The 19,863-nt window shown below is 42.1% G+C and overlaps 2 protein-coding genes across 3 annotated transcripts in view; one reads left to right on the top strand and one right to left on the bottom strand.

Moving 5' to 3' along the window:
• Window positions 1–762: 762 nt before the first annotated feature.
• PARP2 (poly(ADP-ribose) polymerase 2) lies at window positions 763–19,596 on the top strand. 2 transcript variants are annotated; one of them, XM_069097704.1, is made up of 19 exons: window positions 763–1,007; window positions 2,019–2,166; window positions 7,515–7,654; window positions 8,176–8,388; window positions 9,154–9,318; window positions 9,837–9,901; window positions 10,625–10,675; window positions 12,360–12,456; window positions 12,999–13,074; window positions 13,683–13,785; window positions 14,840–15,005; window positions 15,216–15,354; window positions 16,043–16,106; window positions 16,192–16,326; window positions 16,577–16,704; window positions 16,899–16,998; window positions 18,603–18,701; window positions 19,095–19,219; window positions 19,320–19,596. In XM_069097704.1, exons 1-19 carry the CDS (start codon window positions 965–967, stop codon window positions 19,477–19,479), a joined length of 2,217 nt encoding a protein of 738 aa, XP_068953805.1. In that variant the 5' UTR covers window positions 763–964; the 3' UTR covers window positions 19,480–19,596. The 2 variants fall into 2 exon arrangements, with proteins under 2 accessions (XP_068953805.1, XP_068953804.1); XM_069097703.1 differs by having other exon boundaries at window positions 767–1,007; window positions 9,834–9,901.
• TEP1 (telomerase associated protein 1) overlaps window positions 17,313–19,863 on the bottom strand; it is a 58,530-nt gene continuing 55,979 nt past the window's right edge. Inside the window, exon 57 of the mRNA XM_069097696.1 lies at window positions 17,313–19,774. Within this exon, the coding sequence (XP_068953797.1) occupies window positions 19,652–19,774 (123 nt within the window). The 3' untranslated portion in view covers window positions 17,313–19,651. The remainder of the gene's footprint in view (window positions 19,775–19,863) is intronic.

Genomic DNA, 19,863 nt, shown 5'->3' with positions numbered 1-19,863 from the left:
GGTTAGTAAAAGTGGCTCAAACATTCCTATTTGCATATCCTCCCACCCACTGAGCCTCTTCAACTAATAGGCTACTTGTGTTTCCCAGTATAAATTCTTTCTTTGCTTTAGGAAGTTCAAATAACTAACTATTATGCGCCTACTAGGCCTCACGAACTGTGCTAAGGCATTCTCTGTCTCCATGGAGCTTACAATCTAACAAGGGAAGAGAGCATAGGAAGTTGAAAATGGGGTGGGGCACCTGGCTGGGGGGCGGGGGACTGGCGGGTGTTCTAGGTGTTCCTAGAGTCCAAGCCTGAGCTGCTGATGGAAAGTAACAAGTAAATTATTGCTGGCGTATTTTTTTCCCCTTATTATTGTATTTTTTTTAAAAGAACGGGCGTGGGAGAGTAGTCTGAATTGGGTTATGGGATCCTCGGGGAGGTAACCCACCTCAGCCATTGCACTCACTTCGCTGGCCGTGAGTCGTTTCCAAGCCCAGTCGGGGGAGGCATCCGCCCAGGTCACCCACATCGGGTGGAACCGCACAGGCTTCTCCTGCCCAGTCTACCCCCGACACGGGCCCCATTCTCTGGGAACTCACCCCCCCACAATTGCGGGAGGAGCCCTGCTAGGGCCGCTATTGGCCCTTGTCTCAGACCTTCCCAAGGGCTTGGTTGGTGAGTGACGTAATGCACTCAGTTCGTAGCCCCAACGATGAGCTTCCCTCCGCCCTATGTAGATTCCCGCGCTAGCGGGGCTATATAAGGTTCGCCAAATGCATACTCTTTCTTGCAGAGGGTGAAAATTCCATGATCCTTGGCGGCATGCAAATAATAGCTTGCGTCAAAGTAGAGCACCGCCTTCCAGTCCTCCCTAGCGCGGGAAATCCCGTTTCCTTCTGCGGTCGTCGGGACGCGCGCCTGCGCTGTAGTCAGAGAGAGGTCCCGGAAGGTGGGCCGGCTGGGATTCGGTTGAGACCGTTATGGCCTCGCGCGGAAGGGGAAGAAGCACCGGCCACGCCCGAGGTGCGAAGCAGGTGTCGAGGTTTAGCTTTGCGAGAGGGTTGGAGAGAGGGGGCGGTGGGAGCGTTCCTCCCCTCCCCCCCACCTCTCTCCGATTGGTCTCCGGGAATCGGAGCCTTCCGGGCTTGCTATTGGCGAGACGAGGATGGGGCTTCCTCGCGGGAGTGTTTGCGGGGACATGGCTGGTGCCGGGGGTCAGGGGTCCGGCCTGACGCAGAGCCGGCTCCTCTGCCCTGGGTCTTCAGGCTGGGGTTCCCGCCCTGGTGTTTGTGCGGTCTTGGTTCCCTGCCCTGGCTTGTTCTTTCCACCCCCTCTCACGGGTCCGTGAGTTCAGAGCAGGGAGTTGAGACCAGTCAGCCAGCATTTATTGAGCTCCTACGGTGTGCTGCACTGTTGTGAGCACCGAAGAAGGGCAGAAACAACCCCTGCCCCCAAGGAGCTCCCGGGGCAAACTCTGTACAAACAGGATATATGGGGAATAAATCGGAGATAGTCACAACACTAGCTGGAAAGGATCTTAAAGCCCCACACTTTACAGATCTACAACCAGAACTAGAACACAGTTGTGTGCTATATTGTCGCCATCGTTAGACTGATTTCCCCAAGGGAGCACCTCCCAGCACTTTGCGCTATGTCTGCGATGCACACAGTAAGCATTTAATAAATGCTGCTTGGCTTAACTTGACCAGAGGGGGAAGGGACCTTAAAAAGGCCCGTGAGTCCAGACCTTTCATTTTACACAACCAAAGCTAGACCTGGAAGGGACCTTAGTAACCGTCTGTTCCACTCCCCTTACAGAGGAGAAAACCGAGGCTCAGAGAAGTTAAACAAATATGCCCGGGAACAACTAGAAATTGTCCTAGGTAGGATTTAACCACAGTCTTCCACATTCCAGGACCAACAGTTGAATCTTTATCATGGTATTCGGGGTTCTTCCCTTTCCTACTCTCATTGATCTATGGGGACCCCAACCCCTATGGGAGTCCCCATGTTCCGTTTCTGTTTCCTCTCCAGGTGCAAGGGTAAAGCTTCAGTGCCCAGAGTCTGAAAAGAGTGAGGCAGCCTCACCTAGCCTCGAATTTCGTTGGCAATGGGAGGACTCAGAGGGTATCTGGCATTGGTACTCTTCTGCTCAGGATATGGAGATAACAGAGGCTTTCAGGTCAGTACCATTCAGAATTTCCTTCAATTTTCTATACCTGAGGTTTAAAGGTTTGCTCCAAAGGATCAGTTTCCTGGGGATGCTAGCAGGAGAATTGAGTCCTTTCAGGTTCATGCTCTGACTTGTATTCTCACTTACACTGAATTAGTCCTATCCAACTTTCTGTGTTAGAGTAACAGACTACAGATATTTAAGAAAATATCACTGGTCTCTGAGTCATAGCATTCTCAATAGTCTCTTAGAATCTCTTTTACAGGGGAAAAATTCACTTGAGTATTAATAGGTCAGTTTCCTATTCACCATCCTTTTCTCCATCTCAGAAATGTTCTTCAGTAGCTAGTTCTGTGAGATAATGCTAAGATTCATAAGGCAGATCTTTAATTTTTTGTGTTTTAGGTTGTGTGGCTTTTCTCCCATCAAGGAACTACTGATTTTTACACTGGAGAATCAGTTATCCTTTCTCCCCCTTGCTGTCAATCCTTTTGGATAGATTCCATCATGGGACTTAGTTTGTTTTCCATTTTTGCCTCGTTAAGGATTAAGAAACTGGAATACAAAAAGAAGCAAAAGACTGTCCTTGTCCTCTAGGAACTCACAGTCTAATGGAGGAGACAACTCACAAACAAATATGTACAAAAAAGCTATATACAGGACAAATGTTGTCCTTTGTTCTTCATAAGGAACAAAATGACCCTACTATGTTAGAGTCAAATTACAGTGTGTCCAACTGTGGCTGATCAGACCAATATGAGATCAATACAAGCTTGGAATGCTCTGCTCCAGGTTGGGTACAAGTCTATGGGACCATTTGGGGTGGATTCTCTAAATTTGCGAATCTCAAGTTTCTTTTTTTTTCAAGTTTCTTTTGAACTATTTCAGTTCTGCTTTACTCATAGAGCACACCACCTTCACTGATGAGGGTACACCATGCTATGTGGTCCTGTGCCAGTGAGTGTCTCCCCTGTCACACAATCAATTCCAAAGTTTTTAAGAGAGAACTTGATATTGTGGTTTAAAACCAGGGACACCAAAAACTGTTGAGGTGGGGGCTCTGCCCACCCCAAAACTGTTGTGGTTTCATGATGTATTGTGGTGGATCCATATCAAAGAATTCAGTCAGACCCACCTCTAATCCAAGTATAGGCATTTATTGAGATTGACGCCTCTCATGAAGCGGGCTAAGTTCCAATAGGAATCAGCAACTTTAGAGAAAGCAAGATGGATTTTTATAGGGTAAAGATGCAATTATATAACAAATTTACATAGAATAGAGAAATATCATATTAAAAAGGCAGGAGGAGTTTGTTAAGGGATTAGGTAATGGTGGAGGGGTTTGTTAAGGGATTAGGTAATGGAGGAGGGGTCCCATCTATGATTTGGTGGTTAAACATTTTGGTCATTATGCCCTCTGACTGGCTAGCTATTGTGGTCCTGTCTGGTCAAGATGGATGATGTGATTTTGACTGAATACAAGAACACACCTGTTTCTGTGGGAATGGGTCTGGGGGCAGTGACCAAGTAGAGACAGTAACTAGGTTCTCATCACATGGACACACCTTCTATTTCTGTGAGAACTAAGAGTTCAGGGACACACCTATTGTTTCAGTAAGCAGTGAGGCATATATGAAGAGGTTAGGACATTGGGGCCAGGCCTATAATGAAGTTAGAATATTTAGAATATTGGGGCTGGGTGCAGCTTTATTAGGATTCCATTATTGAGATCCTTATATCACTTTTGACCCCCATGTGATCACTTGCCCTGTGTGAGTTCTCCATAGAATAGTCTTTTTAACAAGTGTACATTTGGCATTCAACAGCATGGCCAGCCCATTGGAATTGCACTGTCTGCAATAGAGTTTGAATGCTTTGCAGTTTAGTTCAAGAAAGGACTTCAGTATCTGGTACCTTATCCTTCCAGGTGATCTTCAGAATATTCCTAAAACAATTCAAATGGAAGCGATTCAATTTCCTAGTTTGGACAAATAGAAAGTAATTAAAAGAGGGAGGCATTAGAATTAAAAGGGGCTGGGAAATACTTCCTGTAGAAAGTGAGATTTTAGATGGGACTTAAAAAAATCGAGGGAAACTAGTAGGTGGAGATGAGGAAGAAGAATGTTCTGGGTGTGGGGGACAGTTGGAAAAAGTGACCAGAGCTGAGAGATGGAGGATCTTGTTCCTTGAACAGGAAGCTAGTATCTGAGTATGTGGAGAGGATATATATGTGTATACACACACACCCACACACACACACACTTATACCTTGTATAAGGAAGAAGAAGACTGTAAAGGTAGGCAGTTGGCCAGGTCATTGAGGACTTTGAACTCCAAACAAAGGATTTTGTATTTGATCCTGGACTGGAGGAGTGATAAAGTTTGAACCTGCACTTTAGGAAAGTAACTTTGGGGGCTAAATGGAAGGTGGGGCGTGTGGAGAGTCTTTAGAGAAGCAGATCTACCAGCAGGCCATTGTAATATTCCAAGTGTGAGGTGATAGAGGTCTGCACTAGAGTGGTGGTAGTATCAGAGGAGAATAAGGGATATATTTGAGAGATATTCCATAGATGAAATTTATAGGTACTGTTGATTGGATATGTGGGGTGAGAGATAGTGAGGAATCAAGGATAACACCTACCTTGTGACAAAAGAGTTTTTAAATATAATCAGGACTGGACTTGTTCCTAAGCTGAGGATGGCCAGAGCTAAACAAAGCAGGGCAAAGGCTGATGAGTCAGGAATCAAATAGTGGTTTAATTTCAGTGAGGAAAATGCTTGCAAGCAAAGTCCACCTTCCAGAGAAGGAGGGCTTATTTGTTTATGGTAGGGGTACGGTTTTTTAAGCATAAAAACCACAAAGGACTGAACTACAACAGTCATTCTTAGGTCTTGAATAAACAGTTCCCACAGTGGGCTCACTTGTGCAGGTACTTTTGGGGACAATGCTGGCATTCTTTGATCCTATGGGTACAGTCTCCAGGTTACTAGAATTGTTGAGCCTTGTGACTATTTCAAGTCATTAGCCTTGTGATTGTTCATTGGGGTACAGAACCAGGATTAATGTGGCTGAAATAGGAGTGTAGCACCTAGCTCAGTTCACTTTGCAATTACGAGCATTTATATTATTAGCATATCAGGAGATATGATTGGTCCCTTTCTGCTGTAGCACGTTTGGCTGCAGTCCCTGCTGTCAGGTCAGAATCCCTTGGGAATAGGGAAGTGCCAACAAATTTAAATAATGTAGTCATTACACATACTGTGAAAAGCATAAATCCCAATTTTTGGATTTTGCTGTGGCTGAGATCATCCAGAGGGCGAATTAAAAGGATTGTTGTTATGCCAAGTTCAAGGCACAGCTTGCTTACTGGGCCTTAGTTCTGAAAAACAGGGTGTCTCCTAATATCTTGACACTTGAGAGCCTGAGGAACTGTGAGGATGGTGTTGCCCTTGACAATAATAGAGAAGATTGGTGGTTAGGGTATGGTTTAGAGGGAAAGATAATATCTACTGGACATCTAGTTCTAGACATCTGAAAGACAGTTGGAAATGCAAGATTCCAGGTTAACAGGGAGATTGGAGCAGGATAGGCAGATTTGAGAATCATCAGCATAGAAATGAGAATTAAATCCATGGGAACTGATAAGATCATGAGGTATAAAGGGAGTAGTAGTATAGAGGGAGAAGAGGGCCCAGAATTGAGCACTTTGGGACACCTATAGTTGGAGAATACGACTTGAATGATGATCCAACATTTAGAAGGTATGACTTAGATGAGAATTTAGCAAAGGAGATGGAGAATGAAGGATCTAATAGATAAGAAAACCAGGAAAGAAAACTAAGTTTTCTCTCTGAAATCTTAGAGAGAAGAGAATATCCAGGAGAAGAAAGTGATCAACAGTGTCAAAGGCTGCAGAGAAGTTGAGAAGAATGAGGGTGGAGAAAAGGCCTTTGGATTTTGCAGTTAAGAAATCATCGTTGAGTTTGGAGAGAGCAGTTTTAGTGGAACAAAGGTTGGAAGTCACATTGTAGGAGATTAAGAAGAGAGTGAGAAAAAAAAACAAAGAAAAAGAAGAGAGTGAGAGGAGAGGAAGTGGGGGAGTATTAGTGGAAGTATTATCCTTTTCAAGGAGTTCAGTCACAGAGGGCAGAAGAGATAAAGGACAATAACTAGGGGGATGAAAGTATCAAGTGAGGGTTTTTTGAGAATGGGAGAGATGTGGGCATGTTTTGCAGGTAGTAGGGAGGAGCCAATAGGAAGAGATTGAAGATAGGTGATAGAATGGAGAGGACACAGGGGAAATCTGTTGGAGGAGATGGGATGGAATGGGATTGCTTGTACAGGTAGAGAGGATAACCTTGGTAAGAAGTAAAGCCCCCTCATCATGTGAGATGGGTAAAGGAGGAGATAATGGTAGAAGATATATATATATATATGTATAAGTAATATGAAATAAGGAATAAGAAGGAATTACCTCAATTTTTTTGTAAAATGTGAGGCAAGGATCTCAGCTGAGAGGGTGGAGAGAGGGTGGCACCATGGGAAATTTGAGGAGGCATGAAATGGTTTGGAAGAGTTGCTGTGGAGAGAGGGGTAGTGAGTTGATAAGGGAGGTATAGTCAGATTGTCTAGCAGCATTGAGGGCCCAGTTTAGGTTGTGTAACATAAGTTTGTAGTGGACTTAGAATAGTTGTATGATTTTCTTCATCTTATCAACACATGTATAGGAGCAAAGGTGGTGGATGGTGGGAATGATACAAGACTGAGGCTTGGCAGCTTGCAGTTGGTGGTATGATAAGGGGACTAGGGACTCAAGAAAACAGTGTAAAGTTGAAACTGGTTCTCCAAGGAATCAAGATGGAGAAAAGAAGAGAGTGTGGCTACTACAAGAGAGATGGCCTGGAAGAGAACAGAGAGGTCAAGGAATTGGAGGTCAATGTGTGGACAAAATTGAATTGGCAACAGAAGGCAGAGGAACAAGTGGAAAGCCAATAGATTATGGTCAGATAAGGGGATTTTAGAATTCTCGAACATGGAATTGGTACATTTTGTGGGTGATTGCAAGACCAAAAGTATGACCATCTTTGTGTGTGGCTAAGATGGGGCGAAGGAGTAGGTCATGGGAAGTGAGTAGGTTGAGGAACTGAATGGGTGGTTTGAGGGAGGGTCTATATGTATGTTGAAGTCCCCTAGTATGAGGGCAGGTGTTGTGGAAGAGAGAAAAATTGTGAGCCATGTACTGAACTCATTGATGAATGAAGGGGAGTGATCTGGATGTCTGTAGAAAGCAGCTACCAGGATTTTGATTTTAGGAACTTGAGTAGGGATAATTTCTCAAACTGGGGTTATTTTTCAGGAAAGGAAGTACTTTAGTAAATATCTCATCAGAGAGTGGAAACATGAAGCTCCAGATGGACTTCAAGAAGATGGTCCAAAGGAACACAAAGACAAGGACTGAGAGGAGAATTGCTGTTGCCATCAAGGAACATGGCTCCTGTAAGTGTGTATTCTTTTATTGGGAGGTGTTCATTTTAGGGACAGATACTATAAGTCCATTATTTATTATTTTATCATTCAAAGATATGCTAGTAATCTCTACAAGTCACATTTGTTGTCTTCATAATGATTTATAGTGCCTCTAATCATAACACATTTTGTAATATGAATATTATCCTTATCCCTGGCACTACCATTAAAAAGGAGTTTTGTTGGGTTTTCTTCCTAGATTATAAACAGAAGATCAGGAAAGTGATTTGCCTCTTGGGATTTCTGTATTAGATAATTTGGTTTCCAGGACCTTTGGGTGGTAGATATATTGCTTGAAAAAGACAAAGCACTTAGTAAGTGTTTATTGACTCAAATTTGAAAGACCCAGTAAAACCTTGGGAAAGAAAGAAAAGCAACTTATATTTTCCTTTGAGACCTTTCTGAGAAATACTTCAGAGCAGAGGTGGTAATGCAGAGACTTGTCACCGTCATTCCTACAGAAGCCTCCTTTTGATGTTGTTACATTTTAGATTTTGTCTGGCGGTGGCAGAGCAATGAGGAAGATGACTGGATCCCATATGATGCTAAAACTTGCCTGGCCCTGGAGGCAGCTCTAGCAGAAAGCAGTGAGTCGAAGATAGAAGTGATGTTTGGCCGAAAACATTTTTCTCTAGATGTGGGCAACATGGTACAAACCAATTGCAAAAGTGGATCCCAGTGCAGAATGGAGCGCCGGCCTTCAGGTATATGTAGTCGTTAGTTTAATGAGAAGTGCCTGAGATTCAGCATAGGCTTGATGTATGGAGAAAGAAGTAGCTAATTTGAGATCCTTACGGATATAGTAAAGGAAAAGGGAATGGGCTATACAAGGCTTGCTCCTGTGTACAAAGAAGGACTAAGACATACTAGGAAACATAACCTGAAGAGAATGGGGTAGGGGGAGGCGGGCTTAGATAAAGAGACATTAAGGAGAAAACTTGTTCAGTGTTTCAGGATAGGAGATAATTCATTCACAGGAGCATGGGGAACATTGTGAAAAACAAGTCTCAGTTCATAGAGGAAATCAAAGAGTAGGGACAGAGAATCACAAAAAACACTAGAAGTTGAGGAGCTAGCTCATGGTCAGTCATTGGTTGACAAGTGAACTGGGGCCATTAGCTCTTCAGGTATTGTAGGAGAGAACTACTCAGAGACAATAGTAATGTCAAGAATATTAGGCATAGGAACTATTGGTAACAAATGTGTTGAAGTTTTAGCCTTTTTTTTCTACTGCCCAGCTCACTCTTTGTGAAAAATACTTGTTTTTCAGGGAAAAGGTCATATTTTATATTTCTTTCATCCTTTTCTTTTTTTAAAATGCATTTTTATCGATATCTTTTGTTTTTATATCATCAAAAATTTCCCCCTTATTTCCTTTCCCCTGCTGCATTGCCAGAGAGATCTCACATATAAAAAGAATTCTATCATTTCTTTATATTGTACTTAACTCTTTTTTTTTTTTCTGTTAGTGGCTGTGGAGTTGACTGAAGCTAATGGAGAAAGTACTGGAAACATATCCAATGTGGAATGCCCTTCTGAAGCCAAGAAAGCCCGAGGTAAATTTGTGGTACAAGGAGTGAAAGAAGCACCGTTGGCAGATGCTGAGAGGAATGACAAGAACAAAGAGAATAAAGGTTAGCTTCAGGTGGGAGAGAAGGGAACATCAAAGGCACTTTGGGGGAATAGGTTTCTATTGGACCCTTCAGCTTTGCTGAGTAACTTCTGTGCCATTTTGAGATGTGATCTGAAATAACCATCCTTTGGAGACCCTGAAGGCAACTGACTCCATCATTCAACTAAACACTACCATCTCCAAAGTTACCAGTGATCTCTTAACTGCCAAATCTAATGGTCTTTTTCATTCCCAATCCTTCTTGATCTCTGCAGCATCTCACACTACTGATCACTTTAGTTCTCCTGTCTCTCAGGGTTCCTTCTCAGTTTCCTTTTTTGGTTTTTCTACCTTGTCATACACATTAATCAGAGATATTCCCAAAAGGCTCTGTCTTGTCTTCCTATCTCCTAGTTATCCAGACAGGATTGATCAGGAAATAGAAAGATTACCATGTGAAAAGGGTGCTGGCTGTCCTCTACATTCTACTCTGATTCAAGCACCAGTTGTAAACAGTGCTTATCTATATCTCCTCAGTAGTGAAGACCTTGTTACGGAAGGGCAAAACTCCAGTGGACCCAGAGTGTACAGTTAAGGTGGGAAAGGTGAGAGACCTTTGACCTAATCCTTGATCAGACTGTTTTGCCACTTTTCCTTTAGAAAAAATGTCCTGCCTTTGATAGATATTGCTGCTAAAATAGAATTTAGTGCTAGTGATTCATCTCTCCTGAGGCTGGAGGACTATGGGGCAGTGTCCCAAAAGAACCCATTCCACAGTATGGGAGCATCTATTGGGTGTGGGGCAGAGGTTTTAAAAAGGATTGGGCCATAACTTGATCCTGCTGGAGACAGGGCAAAGAAGTAGGTGTTTAAATTGTGATGCAAGATGTTGGAGGAGCCAGCTACTCCTGCTTCTGAGATCTGCAAATGGGGATGAGTGCTTTGATCAGGGCCATTTCTGGCACATTTTCTTTGAAGTGTTGCCCTGTCAGAACATGTCCCAGTAGAGATGAGAGAAGTCCTGAGGTCTTGCTCAGGGCCCAGTCTATCCTGGTGTCAGAGAGAGTAAAGTATAGTGAAGAGAAACCAGGATTTGAGGTTCCAGTGCTGCCTTCAACAATGACCAACTATACATGACTGTGAGCAAGTTATGGAACCCCTTTGAACCTGATTCTCATCTATAAAATGAGGGTAGTGATAGCACTTGATAATGTCCCTCAAAGTATTGTTAGGAGGATGAGATTGGTTATGTAAAGTGCTTTGCAAATGATAATTTTTTTTTTTTGGTAAATGCCAGCTCTCCTTATGTCTGACATGTCATCTTCTAGGCCCATGTATACTGTGAAGGGGATGATGTGTATGACGTTATGCTGAACCAGGTAAGAAGGAAAGGCCTGTTTGAAAAATAACTTTCTTGTAAATTGTTAGGGTCCTAGTGTTGATATGTTTCTTTTTTGTTTTTGTTTTTTTGGAGGGGGAGGGTAGGTCAGTTGGGGTTAAGTGACTTGCCCAAGGTCACACAGCTAGTTTTTTGTGTGTGTATCAAGTGTCTGAGGCCGCATCCGAACCCAGGTTCTCCTAACTCCAGGGCTGGTGCTCTACTCACCGTGCAACCTAGCCGCCCTGTGTTGATGTGTTTCTAATTCCTTACACTAGGTACAGACTGACTTACAATGCTCACTATAACACAGTACTACACCTGCCTACTATTAGAATCAAATCTTTTCCAAGGCATCTTAAGCTGAGGGGCAGCCAGGTGGCTCAGTGAGTAAGTGCACTGGCTCCAGTGTTGGGATGACCTGGGGATCAAATATGGGCTCAGATACTTAGCACCACACCCAGAAATAACTGGCCGTGTAACCTTGAGCAAGTTACTTAACCCTGATTGCTTTAAAAAAAAAAAAGACATCTTAAGCTGAAGCTGTCTGTTTGTCAGCAAGTTTCCTTAATTTCCTTGGCTTTCTTTTATAAAGTTGCCATATAGTTCTTATTTAGAAGTGGTTATGGAGAGAGGGGGAAAAAGAAATTTTCTACTTGGTAGGTCCCACCAATTACAACAACTTTTCCAATTACAAACCTGTTATACTTCCTTATACCCACTCTTTCTTTTTTCACTGGGAAATTGGCAATTTCTTTTATGCTTTATCTTCAGAATGAGGACTTTGGATTAAGCAAGCTAGAAGGTCCTATTCTGACTAGTTTTTTTTAACTATGTTTAGGAGACTAGGAAGGGAAGGGAAAAAAGGTCTGTGTATACAACCAAAGAAAGTATATGCTGGGCCAGACAATGCAGGGAACAGTATTCCGGTGTAGAGGCCAAGCTCTGCTTTGTGGATTTCTCCTCACTCCAATCAATTCACAGCTGTACTCTGCCCTGATGCTACTACTTAAGGCCACATTCTTCCCAGAATGGCCTACGTGGCCCCACTCTACACCCCTAGTTGAAGGGACAGAGGTCCTTGCCCTTTGTCCTCTTCTGCCATTGCCTGCTCTTAGCTCTCTGTCAGATTGCTATAGAGCCATGGCTGTGGTCAGTACCGACAAAAGAACAAACATCTAGAACCAGGAACTAGAGTAGTCCTGCACCTCTAGGTTTGAGGGAGCTTGTTTCTTTGTAATAAATACATTGTAAAATTATTTTTTGTTTTCCTTGAGAAAATGATTACTGGAGACTAGAATGGATTAAGAACAAGGACAATCAAATGGCTTAGGTCTTTAAGGATGGGGAAGGATGAAAAAATGGGAGAAGGAGCAGAGGGACAAAATGGAAGAAGCCAGAACAGGTTACTTGGGGCTAAGTTCAGAGCTTCAGGATGTTCACTGGCTCTTAACTGATCCTTAGAATTGCAGAATGCTTTCTAAAAGCTATGAGGAAATGGCAGTTTCTTTTGGTTCTCATTCCTCTTCCTTAGCTCTTTCTCATAAAATTAAGTTCTTTGTCCCACACTACTTATTTCCCAGGGGGAAAATTGGTGTTTATATCCAAAGAAGAGTCATTTGTTCATGTGAATTTCCTACACAACCTAATTTATGTTTGTGTGCTATTTTTTATCTAAATCATAGACCAATCTCCAATTCAACAATAACAAGTATTATATTATCCAACTGCTAGAAGATGATGGACAGAGAAACTTCAGTGTCTGGATGAGATGGGGCCGAGGTGATGTCTATAGTAGGGGATTTGGGGGTGGGGTTCAACATTTGAAAAGTTGGAAGGACAATTTGCCAATAACTGAAGGCTTTTCTGGATTAGAATTGATCATATGGGAATCCTGAAGGGTAGGAGTGGTACAGAGATCAATCTGGGTTTCTTAAGGAAAGAAATAAAAGTTATTGTTCCTGGGATGGAAGTAAGTGCAAAGAGAAGCAGTACCGTCCTCCAGAAACTTCCATCCTGCAGGATCCAAGAGGACCCTATCAAAACTAAGAGCAATTTGGCAGTTAGATTTGGGTCTCTCTTTTATGGAGGTTTTAATACATGTTATCTGTATTAAGAAAATCAACATATTCCCAAACTCTACCCAACTCCACCCAACTCCTTAAGCCCTGTGATATCTTGGTCCCCTTCAACCATTGTAGCCTTCTTTTGCCTAGCAGTGAATAGCAGTCCTGAAGAAATGATGTTTTTCTCTGTCTTAATCAACCGTACAGTGCTTGAGCTTTTCTGAAGGATTGACATTCTTACCGGTTTTTCCTTTGCAGTTGGGAAGGTTGGACAGCACAATTTGGTGACCTGTTCTGGGGATCTCAACAAAGCCAAGGAAATATTTCAGAAGAAGTGAGTGGCCTAGCAAGTGGGTAGGAAAGTATCCTTCAGAGTATCTTCTTTTAACTAAGATATTACCTTCTTAGTCAAGTAGGAATTATCAGTTGAGCCTTTCTTAGGCTGTAAAATTCAAGTATATGGTACAGGACTGAATTTTTGGGAAGGCAAGGGAAAGGAGACTTCCAATGTTTGGAGAATATTTAACTAGAGATTAGAGACTGTTTTCACTCCAACTCCCCCCTCCTCCCCTCTCCCTTCCATATATATCCCAAGACCTACTGAAATCCCTAGAAATACCTGCTTATCAAGACAGAAAAATGGGAGCTATTTAGGTTATCCTAGGCTCTTCTGTGCCTAGGCTTAGTGATTCATGCACATATACATTGAAAACCCTTATGATTCTGTTCTTCCCTCTAAGTTTTCTCTCTTTCCTGGCCTTTTCCATCTCTCCAGAATCCTTGAATACAGGTTTTATGGAAAAGTGATGTATGAGATCATTCTGTGCCATAAATGGGACTTTGAGAAGGTCATTTGTGAGCAGGCAGAGTTGCTGCGACTGCTGAAAATGTCCTTGTAGCTTCATCCATGGATTTTCTCCCCTTCTCCTTTGAACTCCACAGATTTTTTGACAAAACAAAGAATAGTTGGGAAGATCGTGGCAGCTTTGAGAAAGTCCCTGGGAAATATGATATGCTACAGTTGGACTATTCAACCAATACTCAGGTATATCCTAATGTTACCTCTGGGAAAAAGCTATTCCATCTCACTGTCAGGATGAGAGCTAGCAAAATGGCCATGCTGTAGTCAGCACACCTTAAGTAGAGCTACCCTTCCCTCCAAGGATTGACTATTCCCTGAGGACTAAGACTCACCAGATTTTGTGACTGATGAGACTGGTTAGTTGGGGCTATGAGAATGAGACAGGGTAGACAGGAGGAGGGAGCAGATCTTTCTTATGTCCTTGGAGGTTACGGGGAATTTTCATTTGCTACTTTACCATGTATTAGTAGAAGAGTAGTGTAGAGAACAAGAAAAGTAGTGGTCCAACTATATTGTGCATGGATAAGATTCCATCTGGAATATGGTGCTCAGCTTTGGCTACCATTTTTTAAGCAGAGGGACACTTATAAATGGAAATGTGACCAGAGAATAGTGAGGAGGATAGTAAAGGCTCTGGAAATAGTGAGAGGAATTAGAGATATTTAGCTTGTAAAAGAGGACTTGAGATTTGATAGATATCTTCAAGTATTTGAAAAAGCTGTTATTTGAAAAAGAAATAAATTTATTCTGTGTTGCTTTGGAGTGCAGATGTAGGAACAATGGGCAGAAATTACAGAGGCAAATTTGGTTCAATATAAAAAACTTTTTGAGAAACAGGTGTAGTGGATAGAGATTTGGCCTTGGAGTCTAGAGGATTTGGCTTGAAGTCCAGCCTCAACTCTTTGTGGTCACTTAACCTCTCAGTGCCGTAGGCAATTCTTTAAGACTTCTTTAGAAAGGACTTCCTTTTCTACATTGGTTGAGGAAGTTCCTTATGAAGGATTCCTTATGCCAATGAAACCATGAGTCTAAACCAAAAAAAGAACTTTGTAAAGATAAAAAAAAGTCTAAAAATGGAATGGGTTGCCTCTAAAAATAATAAATTTGCAACCACAAGAGGTACTCAATCAGAGACTGAATGACTTTGTTGGGGGGGGGGGTGTTATATAGAAGTGTAGTGGATAGAACTAGATTACCCCTATAATCCTTTCCAAATTGGTTTTATAATCTGTCTCAGGGTGAAGAAGAGTCAAAAGAAGGCACATTTGCTCCCATTTCACCTCCCAAAGTAGAGTCTCAACTGGAGCTTCCAGTCCAGGAGTTGATAGAGTTGATTTGCAATATTCAGACCATGGAAGAAATGATGGTGGAGATGAAGTACGATATCAAAAAAGCCCCACTGGGTATGAGCTCTGTATTGAATTTTTCCCTTATTCCCCCAGTCTCCAAAGTTCGATGTTCTTTCTCCCCCATGAGTCTAGGTGGGACTTTCCTTGTACTAGTATCAAATTGGAAGTAGCAAAAGGAGGGGGAGCCTGGAGTCTTTTTTAAATGATCTAAAGGGAAAGATCAGAAACTCATTTAGGAAATCTGGTCTTTGACTGGGCCTACAGGGAAGCTGACAGTGGCACAAATCAAGGCAGGTTACCAGTCACTTAAGAAGATAGAAGACTGTATCCGGTCTGGACACAGCGGGCGGACCCTGGTGGAAGCATGTAATGAGTTCTATACCAGGATCCCACATGACTTTGGGTAAGGTTGCCTCTGGGATACTACAATCATAATATACCTTCAGTCTTGTCCTCTTCATCAATGCAAAGAAATTTACCAGCAGAAGAGAGTACCTTTATTGACATTCTCTTATTTGAGAAACAAAGGTCCTTCTTAGATCCCAAACTAGGATTGAACAACTCAGGAAGCAGGGCAGTCAGTCTCCTGTTTAGGAATTTGCATCTTTTTGTCAGATTATATCCTTAATCTTCAGCTAAATTAGAGTTTCTAGCTTTAGGAAGAATTGGACCTAGCATTATAAGTACCAGTGGAACACCCCTTTGACTGCAAGCTGATGTATTCCTTGTTATTTTCTACAGCTGTAAAAGTAGTACAGCCATTCTCCCATGAGAACCTATTATCAGGAGATGAATCAAGTATCTATAAGCATTCCATGTAGAAGGGAATTCTGTAGTCCTTTGTAAAGCAAGCCTTAGTTAGAAAATTAGAAAGTTTTTCCTTTCTGTCTCCTGTCTTCTTCATGGCACCTATTTCTTAATATACCTGGAAATTCTGTTCTCAGGTTTTGATCTACTCTTAAGTAATCTGGTTCCTCAGTACACCTTTTTATAGAGTTTATTTTAGTCCTTTAAATCATTCTTTTTGTGAACTGCTAACACTTGTTTATGCTAACAAGTACATAACAGTTTGCTTATATCTCTGGCCCTAGACTCCGGTCTCCACCTCTAATCCAAACAGAGCAAGAATTGAAAGAAAAGATACAGCTTTTAGAGGTGAGATATGTGGATTGATGGATGTCCTATTTCCTTTAGCCCTAGGATCCATCATCTCTCACCACTATGTATCTTATGCCTTTAGGCACTGGGAGACATTGAAATTGCTATCAAACTGGTGGAGACAGAGCTGAAGATCCCAGAGCACCCACTGGACCAGCATTATAGAAAACTGCATTGTGGTCTTCGCCCCCTGGACCATTCCTGTCATGAATTCAAAGTGATAAAAGATTTCTTCTCTTTCCCCTATTGAAAGTGCCCCTGTTTCCTTTTCCTATTATCATTTCTGACATTAGGCTCTAAAATCCATTAACAAAAAGAGTCCATATTTTTACTAGCCATAAGATTTTTAGCTCAGTGGGTCCTCTTCCCAAATGGCTTGTAAAACTGGAGACCGAGAAAAATACTTCTGCCTGTATGGCCTTAGTGATCCGAAGCCTAAAATCATTTTCTTCCACCTCCTCATCCAGGTGATCTCACAGTATTTACATTCTACCCATGCTCCTACGCATAAAGACTACACTATGACCTTGCTTGATGTCTTTGAAGTTGAGAAAGAGGGTGAAAATGAAGCCTTCAGGAAGGATCTTCCCAATAGGTCTGAGTTTGTTTTTGGCCTTGGTATGAAAAATTTCTGTCTGATTTCTCTTCAGTTGATTTCCTAAAGAACTGAGTATGGGCATATGATTTGTATAGAGGGAGGAAAAGAAACTGTATACTTGGTCCTATCCATAGCCTAGCAGGAAGGGAAGCAACAAAAGATACATGTTGATACTATTGGCTCTCCCTTAGGATGCTGCTGTGGCATGGTTCTCGATTGGGTAACTGGGTGGGGATCCTAAGCCATGGACTTCGAATTGCCCCACCTGAAGCACCTGTCACAGGCTACATGGTGAGTACAGTTGGAACTCTCAGGTTGAACATAACAGTCATGACCTTTCTTTGATGTCTTTAAAGTGGAACTCTTCCTGTTCTGGTGATAATTCCCCAGGTTCTGCAGAGCTCTAGTCTGATACACGAAGTTAGGCCTCAACTCCCTTCAGTGGTCATGGAAATTGTGACTGATGTCTGGGACCTGATATAAACTGAGGTGCCTTTCACCCCACCCCATGGACTCCCAACCAAACTTCACAGTTGTTTCTTAGGTATTCAAAGGAAAATAGAATTTAGGATCTAGATATTCTGAACCCCTTTGATAGCTGGGCCTTTTTTAAAAAAAATTAATTTATTTACTTTTAGTTTACAACATTCAGTTCCACAATCCCTTGAGTTACAAATTTTCTCCCCCTCCCTCTCTTTCCTCTCCCCCATGGTGGTATTCAATGTACAAATACCTTCACATTAAACATTAGGTTGTAAAGGATTATAACCAATGGAGTAAACAGTGGGTAAGAGGAAACAAAACAAAACAAGAAAAAGAAGCACAGCAAGTAGTTTGTTTCAGTCTGCATTCAGACTCTGCATCTCTTTGTCTGGATGGGGGTATATCTCTTTTGATCATGAGTCTTTTGGAGTTGTCTTACAACCTTGTATTATTGAGAGGAGTCCAGTCTATCAAAGTCAGTCATCACAGATAGGATGTGTCTATAATTACATACAAATTTCTCCTGGTTCTGCTCTTCTCACTCAACATCAGTTTATATAAGTCTCTCCAGGTTATCATGAAGTCCATCTGATCCTCATTTCTTATAGTGCAGTAGTATTCCATTATATTCATATACTACAACTCATTCAGCCATTCCCCATTTGATGGGCATCCCCTTGATTTCCAGTTCTTTGCCATCACAAAAAGAGCTGCTATAAATATTTTTGTACATATGGGTCTTCCTCCCACTTTTGTGGTCTCTTTGGGATACAACCCTAGAAGTGGTATTGCTGGGACAAAGGGTATGCAATTATTTATAGCCCTTTGGGCATAGTTCCAGATTGCTTTCCAGAATGATTGGTTCACAACTCCACCGACAATGCATTAGTATTCCAATTTTCCTACATCCTCTCCATCATTTATCATTTTCCTATTTTGTCATCTTAGCCAATCTAACCAGTGAGATGTGGTACCTCAGAGTTGTTTTGATTTGCATTTCTCTAATCAGTAATGATTTAGAGCATTTTTTCATATGCTTACAGGTATCTTCAATTTCATCCTCTGAAAACTGCCTGTTCATATCCTTTGATCATTTATCAATTAGGGAATGACTTATGGAGCTTTTCTTACAAGGCTTTAGCTTCTAAAAGCTTTTTATCAAGGATTCTAACTCCTGAAATAAAACAAAAAAACCTGATTTTTTTCCTAGTCTTTAGAAAGCAAAGGTTCCTCTACCTTCATTATATCCACTCAACTAAAGTTGTAGGAAAACATAGTAAAAGCCCTAACCCCAGGGTGTGAGTTGATCTTTTGCTGAAGACTTTTAAAATCTAGGGCTAGTGCTATATTCAGCTATTCCTTTTCTTCTATGCGCTCAGCTGCTGACCTAGGTATATATCTTTCAATTGCAGTTTGGAAAAGGAATATACTTTGCTGACATGTCCTCCAAAAGTGCCAATTACTGCTTTGCTTCACGCCTGAAGGATGTTGGGCTGCTGCTGTTATCAGAGGTGAGGAAGGGGCTCAGTTGATAGGACCCACTTCCTGTCAGTATCAGTCCTCCTCAGGGTGGGAGAAGATGAAAACAAAAACCCTTTCCTAGGCTTTTTGTGCTATACTACTGCATGCAGCTGAAATGAGGCAAAGAATGATGGAAATGCCAATAGTCTTCCTTCTCAGGGACAAGCATGTTTTACTAGGAGTGAAAAGATGAGGGTTCACGTTCTAGACCTACAAATTATGAGCTCTGTGACCTCAGTCACTTCCACTCTTAACGCTTAAGGGAATCTGTTAATGAGAGAGTTGGTGACAAGGATTCTACCAAAGTCCTTCCCAAATGTTATCACCATCAGCTATCACAGGGAAGCACAGCATGTGAATCCCACGGACATTTTGTTTTGCAGGTAGCTCTGGGTGAATGTAATGAGTTGCTGGAGGCCAATCCTGAAGCAGCAGGACTGCTGCAGGGCAAACACAGCACCAAGGGAATGGGCAAGATGGCTCCCAATCCCTCCCATTATGTTATTCTGTAAGTAGTCACAGTTGTCTTAACCAGTCCCATTATTCTTTCTATTCCTTGACCAGACAGGTTTTTTAACAAAGCCTTTCTATCTTCTTTCCTCTGGTAGAAATGGAACTACAGTGCCCCTAGGACCAGCAAGTGACACAGGAGTTCTGAACCCACAGGGCTATACCCTCAATTACAATGAATTCATTGTCTATGACCCAAGCCAGGTTCGTATGCGATACCTGCTAAAAATTCAATTCAACTTCTCCCAGCTCTGGTGAGGGAGGAAATCCTTTGTTTTCTACCCTCTTTAGGTTAGCTCATCAGTGACAAATCAGACAATATAGAACTTGTGATTTTGCTGTTATTTTTGTATAATAAATATTGAAAAGCTGGCATTATGGCATCTTCAAACTTTGTCTTCAGACAGATGATTGTCTCTGTCCAACCATCTTACTCCCATGATAGAAAGTACATGTGGCCCTGGGCATCTCCCACAGCCAGTTGCAGGGTAGACACAGGCCCAGGTCTTGGCTCCACACAGCTTACTGCTCCTTCACAACGGAAGAGGCCCCGCTGCAACAGACACAAGGACACAGTCTCACTTTCAAGGCTTTCACTATAGGGTCTGTGGAACTGGCCAAAATACTAGCTTTTCCCTCCTG

Source organism: Petaurus breviceps, unplaced genomic scaffold (genome assembly GCF_028583685.1).
Source record: "Petaurus breviceps papuanus isolate PSGF00001 unplaced genomic scaffold, PetGlider_PUasm1.0 37, whole genome shotgun sequence".
NCBI classification, from domain to species: domain Eukaryota; kingdom Metazoa; phylum Chordata; class Mammalia; order Diprotodontia; family Petauridae; genus Petaurus; species Petaurus breviceps.
The sequence above is the reverse complement of the archived record's forward strand: the minus strand, read 5'-3'. Positions and strand labels throughout refer to the sequence as shown.